This window comes from Adiantum capillus-veneris, chromosome 16 (genome assembly GCF_014529385.1).
Source record: "Adiantum capillus-veneris isolate H3 chromosome 16, ASM1452938v2, whole genome shotgun sequence".
NCBI classification, from domain to species: domain Eukaryota; kingdom Viridiplantae; phylum Streptophyta; class Polypodiopsida; order Polypodiales; family Pteridaceae; genus Adiantum; species Adiantum capillus-veneris.
Window position 1 is genome coordinate 145,991,908 of NC_140946.1, and position 12,730 is coordinate 146,004,637.

The following is a 12,730-nucleotide window of genomic DNA, read 5'->3' on the forward strand; positions in this document are numbered from 1 at the left end:
AACCTGCGAACACATCCTCTCCAAGCCTCCCAAGGCCGCATAAGCTCTGGTCAGTCTAGTCTCTGCTGCTCTCCCCAAAGAAAACCTCGGCCCAGTGAAGACTATCCCAAGGTAAGTGTATTCATCTGTATACTCCACAATCTCTTGACCATACGTGAAGGTCGGTGCCGATCTCCTAATCCACTGCGGTGTGGTGTCAAACACCATGACCTTGGTTTTACCAAGGTTTAAAGACAATCCACTATCCTCTGCAAAACTGTGTAATGCATCCAACTGTCGCTGCATACCCTCTGGTGAGTCAGAGATCAAGACAATATCATCAGCATATAACAACAATGGGATCCACGTCCCTGTTAGCTGGGCACCTCTATCACCCTCTCTGTCAATGTAATCAGACACCTCATCAACATACATACCAAATAGAGTAGGAGACAATGGGCAACCCTGTTTCACCCCGATAGTGGAGTGAACTAAGTCAGATATCCCCTCTGGGGTGCGTACATGTCCCATCACTGATCTGTATAAAGCCATAATCCCCCAAATCAACATTGTGGGCACCCCGATCTCCTGCAGTCTGCGCATCAGTCGAGCTCTCGGTACCATGTCAAATGCTTTGCGGAAATCCACAAAGCTACAATAAATCCGTCTCCCATGTGACCTGCCCTCCTCAATGATAGCTCTGAGTGCCAGAATATGGTCAAGAGTGGAGAAACCCCTCCTGAAACCTGCCTGTCCCTTTGCCCGTACACCCTCACCCTCTGCCCAGTTACTCAACTGCTGCTCAATAATGGATGCATACAATCGTGCCAGTGTGTGTCCAACCATAATAGTGCGGTAATTTCCAGGCTCTGTAGGATCACCTGCCTTGAATATAGGCACAATAGTAGACAACCTCCAAGTCTCAGGTAATCCCTCACACATGGCACGATTGAACAACACTGCAAGAACCTCCATCAGCATATCCCTAGCATGTATAAAGTGCTCCGCTACTAGACCGTCATGATCGTAAGCCCTCTTGGTCCTCATCCTGTCAATGGCTCTCTTTACCATCTCAGTGGTAAAGAAGGTGCTCGTAGGTGGACATGGCTCTGTAGGATCTGGAAGGGGATCCTGCCCAGGAACCGTATATAACGATGTCGCATACTGGCCCCACACATCAGGAGAAGTAATCACTGGGGGAGGGGAGTGCTCATGGAAGAGTCGCCATGCCTCGCCTGAGTCTCTACTCAAGAACAATTGATACAAGTCTCGCTCCATATGGGCCAGGTAAGCTCGTTTCTTCTTTCGCACAAGGCGCCGGAAAGCAATCCGCGACTGTCTGTAGGTGATGACTCCTAAATGAAGATCCCTCTGAAGCTGGGCTCTCATCTCTCTGCACTCCTCATCATACCAACTATTCTGGGGCATGCTCCCAGAATGTCGCCTCCGATCCGGTTGAGTGTGTGGGTATGCCTCTGATGCTGCATCATGTAGTGTCTCAGTCAGTAAAGTAGTGCACTCCTCTACTGAGAGGCCTGGAGCAACTGTGCATAGACGATCCCAGATCGCCTCTGTATAAACCGAGTCAGTCTCTGGTGTAAATGTATAACGGTTGTGTGGACTGCCTCCTGATTTCTGGGCTGTACTAAACTGAAAAGATACGGACAGTGTCAAGAGAGCATGATCCACTGCTACGCCCACTGGTCTGGCTCCCACTCTGAAATCCTGAATACACGGAATAAAGCTCGGCTGTATCATAACATAGTCCACTGTACTAGCCCCATGTCTGTGTGGAAAGCATGTGAAGCCTGCTGCTCCAGGAAACCGCTGTAAGCCATTAAGTATGGCTAGCCCATGTGTAGTCGTCATCTCCGTGAGGTATCTCCCATACTCAGTGTGCTCTCTGTCATGTGAACATCTGTCAAACCCCAGCTCACCCACATCCAACTCTCTAAGCATCTCATCTGAAGTGTCGTAGAAGACTGTCTGACAGTTGCCCGTTCGAGCATTGAAGTCTCCTAGGAGGATGATATCACCATCCCTAGAAAACTCCCATATATCATCATCTAGAATTGAGAAAGGCGACTGCCCTCTGGATACAACATATACTGACGTACTGGGGGGGAAGTAACATATAGCAATATATAGAAATCGACCTGTGTCAGCTCTCAGCCTCACCCACATGTATCTAGCCTGATCATCTCTCCGTACAATATATAGTAGTGGTTGTAGCTCCTCCCTAAACAACACCGCTACTCCTCCTGAACCTCTACTCCCATGCTCAGATCTCGTGACTGTTCTGTGGGCTGTCTCCCATTTGTATCCCACCACATGTGGCAACAGTTGGCCAGGGGCCTGGTGAGTCTCTGAAAAGAAAACAATGTCCTTGTCTCTGAAACTGTCCTCAAAGGCACCAACATCCAACCTCATAGACCCATTACAATTCCAAGTCGCCATCCTCAATGTGGTCCCATAGGTCTCGCACCGTCATGTAGAGCGCCGCTCTACAATCACCACCCGACCATCTCTGTAAAAGGCCATCTTCCCCTTCTCCCTTGCCGCTTGAATCTCAGGCATTACTTCTCTCATATGCGCAAGTTGAGAGAGAGTGAGGTCATCGCCTAAGAAAATACCTGTCTTCTTGAGAGTAGGTCTCTTCCTCAAGAATTCCTTCTTCTCTTCCAATGAAGGGAAGCGTAGTATGAGAGCTCTTTCCTTTGAAGATTCTCCGGGGCCCTCACTCTTCTTGCCCACTCTCCATGCCTTTGTGTGTGAAGGCTTCTCCACCCCCATCATTGATGTGAGGCTTGTGACCTCTTTTTCCACATTGTTTATGTCCTTGAGGCCGGTTACCCTCACATGTAGAGCCCGCACCCTCCTTCTTTGTTCCTCTTCGAGGGTCATGTTGATAAGAGTGGGTGTACAAGGAGCTTCCTTACCTTTCCCTTTCTTGGCAACCTCAATCCATTTTTCGGCCTCCTCTACTTTCTTTTGCGTTTCGGATATGACCGCGGCCCATGACTTCTTCTCCTCATTGATGTTGTCAATTTCTTCCCTCAAAGAGGGCTGAAATTCCCCCTCTTCAAGCCCATTTTTTGACCGTGTTTCCAACACTTCTTTGTGGAGGTCCAAAATGCTATTCTCCAACGTGGCGATCTTGTTGAGAAGATGATCCTTCTCGTCCTTCCACCTCTTCTCCTTTTCTTCATTTTCTCGGAGGAAAACGGTCTTCGCGTTCCTCCAATCTTCCATCTCTTTTCTCCATGCTTTCATTTCCAATTCAATGATGGAAATTCGTTTGGAGTGAAGCATATATTTGAGTTTGCTTGTTGCCATAGGTGAGGTTGGGGATGACATGAGAGAGAGAGAGAGAGAGAGAGAGAGAGAGAGAGAGAGAGAGAGTTATATTAATGTCCTACTTCAGAGGCCAACTTGACCTAAAGGACAAATCAAGTACATCGTGGGAAAGACAACTTTCTTAACGTCTTCTAGAGTTCAAACTCGGCCTATATCACAGATCAATTTACAACAGTGGTATCTCATTAAGATCCCAAAAGAAGTAAAATGAACAATACTAGAGCTAAGAATACCACTCTTTGATATTCTGTATCCAACTGAGTGCAATATTTTATTAGTTTTGAACTTTGTTACTCGTCTCTCAGGCAATTCTAGAGAGTTGATGTGGAGAGTTTAAATGCATCTTTATCATGCACTCCACAACTCTCTTCATGCCCATAACCTCAATGGGAATTCATCTAGACTCGAAGAGAACAGGCATGTATGGTTTTAAAAGCTTCAAATGGGTTCAAACTCCTTGCAACTGGAGTTACAAAAGCCACTACTCCATATTTTGACCCATAAAGAAGTACAGGTGTGACCAAGGTACCAAACAGATATTCCTTGAGAATTCGACACTTGATATCTCCTTGATAGTACATATTTTCAAATGCATAGTAGGCTCTATTTCCAGCTTCAAATTGATACTTAGCACATTCATGCCCTTTGTGACTGGCCAAAACCTCAAGGCCAAGGTTACTTGAAACTTTCTATCACCTCAAGTGGCTCTTTGTTATACACAATGCATGGCTTCTCCTAATAAAGAGTTTCCACAAGCATGGCCTTTGTTGTTGAGGGAGTCAATATCAAACCATTATGCAAGCAAAAGTTTCCAATAACAATTATGAACTTCTATGCATCTTCTGGTGTATGAGCCAAGAGGACTACACAATCTGCATAAAGCAAAAGCACAACACTACATATAATACCTTCTCTTCCTCCTTGGTGCATCTACTCAAGAACCATGTGCTACAATTCATTAATGCGTAGCCCAAGGAGAGTTGGAGAAAGTGGGCACCCCTACTTGACACAAATCTTGATTGAGAGAATTTCATAGAATTCCCTCTCCCAAATGTACTCATATAACTTTTGGAGTTCTTCCCATGCGTCTTTAAATATACTCATAAACATGATAAGCTTCCTTAAAATCCACAAAGCAACATACAATTCTTTATCTTTAAATCAATTTTCCTCTCACTAGATCTACTGACTTTAAATCACAATTCTTTTCAAGATCTCTGCCAACCTGAAGTGCTGGAAGGCCTCCAAACTCCAATGGTTTTGCATCAATCCAAAATTCATCATCTGGCACTGATAGAAGTGCCAGGTCACAATCAGCCCCAATAGCCAGAACCTAAGAATGGTCAGAGAACTGTTAAATGGGCTTGGAAAGGGCACTATCGCACTTATACTGTTGTAAGAAATTAGGTTGTGACTAAACCTTACGTTTGCAATATACTTGGTATCCTCCCCTGTTCGTTTCACTCTCACCTGCAACAAGTAACTGACATCCTTCAGCCGACAATAAAGAGAGCAGCAACATATACACAAGCCACATCCATTTCCAAAACCGAATCCGCATAGACCTGCGTGTGATGCTCTACACAGTGCGCGTTTGTGATAAGTTTTTTTCCTGAAATCATAAAGCCACTGTCGAAACAATGCAAAGTTAGGCTATGCAACAACACTAATCAACCTCAAATGTATCAGTGACCACATTTACTGTTGGTGAAGGTGTGCTTAGTACCTTCCAGTAGTAGTAACCTGTCGCCGTAATTGCCACGGCAAAGAATAGTCAGGTTCAGCTGATACACAATAAACCTGCATCAAGAACCGCACATGGCAACTGACTCATTCACTAATCTTTAGAACTACCTCTCAACAAAATCATGCAGATGGAGGCCTCAAAAAGGTAGCAAAACTTGAAATGCTTGTTACTGACAGTTCATGTAAATTGCAAGTTTTTCACAAAGAAGCTGGCAGCCGCATATACTTAACAAACTCCAAAGAGTAGAGTGGTAGCAAACAGATTGCCTATAGCCTTGTAATGAAATGTGTAATCAATGTTATCCTAAAAGCACAGAATCTATAAAATCTGTATGCTTTGCACAGTGCAGTGTCGACCACATTAAGAGTCCCATATTTACTTCAGGTTAATGTGCTTTTGCATGTATGCTTGAATTAATCAATTACATTTCTTGTCACAAGAGAAGTACGATCATATTTTCACACGACATAATAAAACAAAAAATCAAACAGTCCTTTAAGGAGTGCCTCTTTGCACTGAGGATCTGTACACCATTTTCTTTCTAGGCTGAACTCAAAATAACCTGCCAAAGTAAAAACCCACTGCTAAACGCTAAGCAGGCTTAACAGAGTTGAGAATCTCTTTGTAAAAAGCCAAGCCTTACACGCACAGACAAAGACAAAGATGCATATGTTCGACTTGTATATATCTGTCATCGCAGTTGGCAGCTCAATGTCACCTTAACAATAGCCCTAAGAAGCGTCGTGTCCTTGAGAGCGGCAACATCCTGCCAACCAACTGCAACTCATATTAATATAAGAACATTAATGAAACGTAGCATAGCTACTCAGCCGTGTAACATGCATGCAACTAGAATACAAACCAAAGTGAACAGACCCATTCTTGCATTCACTTCAAGAACTCATGTGCACATAGTATTCCATTAAAAGCATTTGTTTCTACATCTTTGCTATCACTTGCAAGCTCTGCAAACATCATGACCGCCTAAAGTGTGTTCAAACAACCAACTTCTGAGTGCATAGAATAAGTAACGTATCGTCTACAATGACTATTCTGAAATTGATGGTTGGGTCTACCTCATCATCATCATCATCTGTTCCGTAAAAGAAACTGTTCTCATCCATGGATAGCATCTGCTTGAAAGAATTGAGTAGGCCTTCCTCTGTATCCCAACCTAATTTACTGCTCTTAAGGTCAATAATCATGTCATCTTTTTCCAAACATCTGCACACATGCCTCTGATGGGAAGCTGAAAGAGGCCAAATGGAACTGAATTGCTGAGTCCTCTCATCAAGCGGTGGATACTGAGTCAGACAGCTCAAATATCCAAAGATATTCTCTGACAGTGCACAGTCCAGGTCAACCTGAACGCAAAAGAGACCAAGTAAAATGTAATACCGAGTCAAAAAGAAGATAATAAAGTCAAGCATCATCTTTAATCAGAAAAAAAGAACAAAAAGAAAAACTACAAAGGCCTAATCTACTTGTAGTCCTAGGGACCGTTAAAGTTCTTCACAACAGCATTGTAACTACGAAGCAAGGATCATTCCTCGTTTACACACTCTGAATTTTACATGCACGCCATACAACCTCCTAATAAAGTAAGTGGGGGCCAAAAGCAGGCGTACACACACCTACAAACATTGTTTTCTATGAATGCATGCCTAAAAGCCCACAATAACAGAAAACAATTCAACTGTTCCCAATGGCATAGCAATAATAAGCAAACGTCAAGGCTGTTAAATCGTGTAACATTTCACCAACGCCTAGGAATCCAAACCTATATGACAAAAAAATTGCCGAGTATAAAACCAGCATCAGTCTTTTGAGACGACTGCCTAGGCCCTACAGTGAATTCTTGGACTGTAGGCGAGGATTAATCATTTCAACAATGTTGAGACCATGGATGATTGGAGGGCTATCAAACCACGTATTCTCACCTCCATCCACAGTGGAGCGAGATGCTTGGGACAAATTCATGTTTGATATGGACGCATTGCCTTTGGTTGTTCTATCCTAACGACTTGGGGGCAAAAAAATCCTATCTACTTTTGCACTCCCATCAGCTTCAAGAAGCACACCAGCTCTGCGAGAGGAAGTGCAAACATTAAAGCAGCAACCAGAAGAGGAGAGAGAGAGTAAAGACAAGCACTTGTTGCTGGTTTTATGGTAGCAAGTGCGCAAAAAGATGCTTAAGTCAAGATGCTAGATGAGAAAATAGCTACTCAAAGCACAGATCAGCCTACGGGCTTTGGAGTCTTGGCATTGTTTGAACAACCATCTCTTTCATCTACTTGGAGAATTCCATTGTCACGTGACACATCCCAACCCTATGTGTCCGTGGACAAGCTACACCACAGCAGGGTTCAATCAGTTCAAACAAGTCTAGATTAGCAGTGATCTGGCACTTTTGTGAGTCTATTCGTAGACCGTGCATGCCCAGTCACTTAGCTATAGATGCATATCCTCCGGTTGCACACAGCATAATCATCGGAATTCCCATCAGAATCCATTAGCATCAGTTAGGGGAATTTTCCAGTGCATTTAGCCTATTTTCCTATTTATTGGTTATTTTCACTTATTATTTTTAAGTGACTTTCCAACAAAAGTAGGTAGGGCAATTTTGCTAAGTTAATATATAAGCAAACCCAAGTTAGCACTTTTTGGCAGAAGAGGCAGCAGGAGCTTCCTGATCAACAGGCAACTTCTCAGCAGTGCCCCCAGCGTTTAAATCCCTATCCTCGCCGGGCCAGTTCCCATCTTTGGCATTTTCCCTCTTTGCAAGCATCGCCATAAAGTTCCCTTCCTGGCGTTTTTAACCTCCACCATTAGTCCCAGCCAATAGCGTTTTCCTACTTCAGCCATTGGCGTTTTTGACCTCCCAGAAGCCAGCATTTTTGGCAAGAGACTGAACCAGCCAGCATTAGTGCAATTTCAGCCAAACTGCCTCAGATCTGCAACGTTTTCAGCATGTGATAAACCTACCAGACCTGCGTTTTTTCAGCCTTCAAGCAACAACAGAGAACGCAGCCAAAAAGAGACTTAGATCAACGTTTTTGTCTCTAGCATGACCCCCAACACAACCATCAGATTCAGCCATTAAAACAGCAAGAAAACAGTCATTTTCAGCCACCAAGACAACCCCGAATTCGGCGATTAGAAGATCTCATATTTCAGCCATCAAGTCGTCGTCGTCATCACCGTCGTCGTCATCGGCATAGTCCCATTGCATACGCATTGTATACCTTTGTGCAATCAAAGTAGACCACTCTCGCCGACGAGAGTGGGGCCTTAGGAGGAGGGTTTTACAACCTCTCGGGTGTCGTATCTCTTCTCTCTCCTTCTCTCAGTCTCATTCACTTGCACACACAATATCCACTCACTTTGTTCGTGATCATAGCATTCTCCATAAGACGGAAAGCTCTCTCTTTCCCTAAGAACTAAAAGGAACCTTGAGTAATATAGATCACTAATCTTGAGAAAATACAACATTCATTCCGCTGCACCTTACATTGGTATCAGAGCTTTGGAAGTGTTCTACATTACTCAAGGAAAGAACCACAAGAATTTTTTGCTTGTTGCAATCGCACGAACCCGAGTTTACTTGGGCGTGGCAATTCCGAATCGTGTTTTGTTGAAGAGTGACAGGAATCCCAAGAAAGAAGGGCTTGTCCAGCCTCCCCTTGTGTCTCTTTTCACTCATTGAGAGCGGACCGTGCACTTAGCGGCCGGCCAATCGACGTGAGGTGGGAAAAAGAAACCTTGGTGTGAGCGCAAGGCCGCCAAGGGGTGCGCCCGCAGAAAGGAGTAGAACTAGGGTGAAGAGAAGATCCTTCTTCAACGCGATTTGCAAGCGAAAGAAACCTCAAGAACCTCAAGAACCTCAAGACCCTCAAGAACTCAAGTTCCTCGCGAGCTTAAGACCCCAAGATCATAGTGCATGGTCGTCACCCGAAGCGGAATGGATACTTCGCATACAGGTGATGAGCATGAGAGAGGCGACGAAGACTCATCCCCCACCCGGAGATGATTTCTTCAACCCTCCCCCTTCGCCATCTACGCCACCAAGTGCACCAGACCCTATGGAGGCAATGGTCAAGCAGATGATGGCCATGATGGATAGACAGGAAGACAAGCGCCTTGCCTTAGAACGCAAGCACCTTGCTCAGGACCGTGAGCGCGACGACAGAATTGCAAGAATGGCCGCAGACCAAGCAGCCAAGGACCGTGAGCGCGACAACAAAATTGCAAGAATGGCCGCAGACCAAGCAGCCAAGGACCGCGAGCGCGACGAAAGAAACGCAAAATTGGCCGCACAACAAGAAGAAAATCAACTTGCTCTCGAACGTGAGCGCGATGAACGAAATGAACGCAAAGCAGAAAGGGACGCCGAGCGAGAAGCTCAAAGGGAGATTCGCAATCAAGAATTTATTTCCCAATTGCTAGCCTCGAAGACCGAACCACCCAAAGATCGTGGGAGTTCGTCAAGTGGCGCAAGCCACGACGCGGATTCCAACCATCCAGTTACAGAAAAGTTGACTTTCAGTAAGCATGACGGTAAGATGGATGCTATTGTTATTCATTCTTGGTTGCATCAATTTAATGCTTATTTTGCGACAACTAAGAAGACAGGAAATAGCAAAGTTTTAACGACAGCTATGTACGTTGCCGGTGATGCCATCAATTGGTACCATGCATGGCAAGAGGCACAGCTAACCGCGCACCTAGAGGCAGCCGACGATTTCACACCCCTCTTTTAGTTGGGCTGATTTCCAAGACAAGCTCAAGGCGCAGTTTATGCCACCTCAGTACCTCGCACGATTGAAAGAGGATTAGCATAATCTCAAGCAACATGGTATGCCAGTCATGTCTTTTTCTAACCGTGTTTTGCGGCTAGGCACTCAATTACGCAAGTCGGATGATGAGCGCAAAGAGGCTTTTCTCTTTGGGTTAGACGAATACATCAAGTTTGATGTTGAAGTCTTTGACCCCGCGGATCTCAACAAGGCGGTAGCAATCGCTCTCGTCCAAGAGATGAAGCACAACAAGGGAAAGCCTAAGGAGAACAAGGCTTCTCAAGGGACATCTCAGAATTCTCAGAACACAAAGAATGGTAAGAACGGTAAGAATGGTAAGAATGGAAATTCTTCTAGCCCTTCTTCCTCTAATTCCTCGGAAAAGAACTCTAACAATGAATCTAAGGGTAAAGCTAAAACACCTGCAAAACCTAAGCTAACCCCTGATGAAAAAGCTTCTCAAGGAATTATAGGAGGATACATCACGGCGGCAAGTGATTTATGCTAAAGAAGGTAGATGTTTTCAATGTCATGTCAAGGGTCACATTAAGAAGGCCTGTCCTAAGACAGTCCCACCTAAAGAACCAAAGGCACCCACAACTACCACAAACTCTGTCACAACACAACCTGCATCTTCTCATGACTCTAACACACACATTGATGAATCTCTCACGAAGTGTTATGGTCATGTAAAAGGACAGCGTTTTATCATATTGTTTGATCCAGGTAGTATGCATGATGTGATTAGTCCCCCTCTTGTTGAGAGAGCCCGCCTAGAGGTTAGTCACAAATCTCCTATCGAGGTTTCTGGCTTCACTCCTGGGATGGACTCTCTCATCACGAAGGAGTGCCTTGATGTGATGTTTACCGTTCCGCGAGCTTCTTTTCGTAGGAAATTTCTTGTGTCTGCTCTCTCAGGATGTGATATGATTTTAGGCATGAAATGGTTTCGTGAACTTAACCCTCTCGTTGATTGGGAGGCTCTCACTCTCACTTTGCATGCCAAAACAGATTCCCCCCTCAGCATTCGTTCACTCTCACTTTGCATGCCAAAACACATTCCTCCCTCATCATTCGTGCTGAGGAGGGCTTGAATTCTTTGCCTCTCATCTCGCATGTGCAAGTAAAGCGTGAATTACGACGAGGACCACAAGCGGCATTCATCTATGCTGCCCCAGTTTCCCAGAGCATTTAGGCTCCAGGTAAGTATTCTGAGTTGTTTACAAAATTTAAACATCTCTTTTTGCAGGATGATCTTCCACCTCGTCTCCCACCGGAGCGGCCGGAGGACCATCGCATCAAGCTTATGGAGGGAGCGCAGCCTGTCAGTAAAGCTCCCTACCGTTTGAACAAGTCACAGGAGCAAGAGTTAGAGCGACAACTCACGGAGTTGGTGGCTAGAGGCTTCATACGTCCTAGTGTAAGTCCTTTTGCTGCCCCTATTTTGTTCGTTCGCAAGAAGGATGGTTCGTCCGCAACAAGGATGGTTCGTCTCGTTTGTGTGTTGATTACATAGCTTAAACAAGATGACCGTCAAGAACAAGTTTCCGATGCTTCGCATTGAGTATATCTTAGATAGGCTCATTGAGGCAAAGGTTTTCAGCAAAGTTGATCTCAAAAGTGGATACCATCACGTACGGGTATTCAAAGGCGACATTTTCAAGACCGCCTTTCGCACCGAGCGAGGGCAATGGGAGTATATTGTTATCTCTTTTGGATTGACAGGAGCCGTGGGTACGTTCAATCGTCTCATGGTAGGTCGTTTGGGCGATATGGTAGGTGTATGTGTGTTTCATCTTTTTAGATGATATTCTCATTTTTTCTGCATCATGGGAGCAACATGAATTAGATGTTGAAAGGGTACTAACTCGTTTGAATGAGTGTCAGTTGTATATTGCAGCTAAGAAGTCGGAATTTTTTCTTATTGAAGTCACTTATCTGGGTTATATCATTTCTGCTGAAGGCGTCAAGCTCGACCCCGCGAATGTGGAATAGGTTCGTAATTGGGATTTGCCCAAAACTGCATATGATGTGCGTTCTTTTCTTGGTTTATGTCAAGCATATAGTTCGCACAATGAGAATTTTGCACGCATTGCTGCACCTATGACTAATGTTTTGAAAGGGGTAAAGACTCGCCGTCAGCGCGTAGACTTGCCCGAGGCAACCATTGAGGCTTTCGCAGCTCTCAAGGTTGCGGTGACAAAAGCACCGTGTCTTATCCTTGCCTCTTGGGATGATCCCTTGAGGTATGGACGGATGCGAGCAATGTCGCCATAGGCGTTGTGCTCCAGCAGCATGGTCGCCTAGTAGCTTTTCTTAGCCGGAAGCTCAATAGTACGGAAAAGAATTATTCAGTTTATGATAAAGAACTTTTGTCTGTCATTCACTCTCTTAAGCATTGGAAGCATTTTTTGTATGGTAGAGAGTTTACAGTGCGCACACATCATTAAGCCCTCAAGTGGCTACAGTCTATGCCTAGTGCACATTGGAGTGATCGCCAAGCGCGGTGGTCACAATTTTTTGAGCAATTTGGCGGTTTGATTGAGTATGTGCCTAGAAAAGCTAACCCTGTTGCAGATCCGTTGAGTCGCAAAGGACAGATTTTGGCTCTTGAGTCAAGAACCACATTTTCCATACAGGGTGAGTCTTTCGACAGCATGAAGAATCAGTATGCAGATTCGGAGTTTGGTAAGTACTGGTTGCAGGCTCTTGCTTCCCAAGGGCCCAGCAACTATCTCATTCGTGATGATTGTTATTTTTTCGTCAGCGTCTATGTGTGTTGCCCTCTCTCAGGCCAGCCATATTGCATGATGCACATGACTCTCTCACGGGTGGGCACAGAGGTATGAAC

General features: G+C 44.9%; 1 protein-coding gene across 1 annotated transcript in view; it reads right to left on the reverse strand.

Moving 5' to 3' along the window:
* The window catches only part of LOC147440021 (protease Do-like 9), a 214,468-nt gene that overhangs the window by 144,341 nt on the left and 57,397 nt on the right, over positions 1–12,730 (reverse strand). Inside the window, exons 2-7 of the mRNA XM_086485715.1 lie at positions 6,160–6,447; positions 5,802–5,849; positions 5,063–5,136; positions 4,902–4,965; positions 4,762–4,806; positions 4,562–4,669 (exon numbers count right to left, since the gene is read on the reverse strand). Coding sequence (XP_086341841.1) covers positions 4,562–4,669; positions 4,762–4,806; positions 4,902–4,965; positions 5,063–5,136; positions 5,802–5,849; positions 6,160–6,447 — 627 coding nt within the window. The remainder of the gene's footprint in view (positions 1–4,561; positions 4,670–4,761; positions 4,807–4,901; positions 4,966–5,062; positions 5,137–5,801; positions 5,850–6,159; positions 6,448–12,730) is intronic.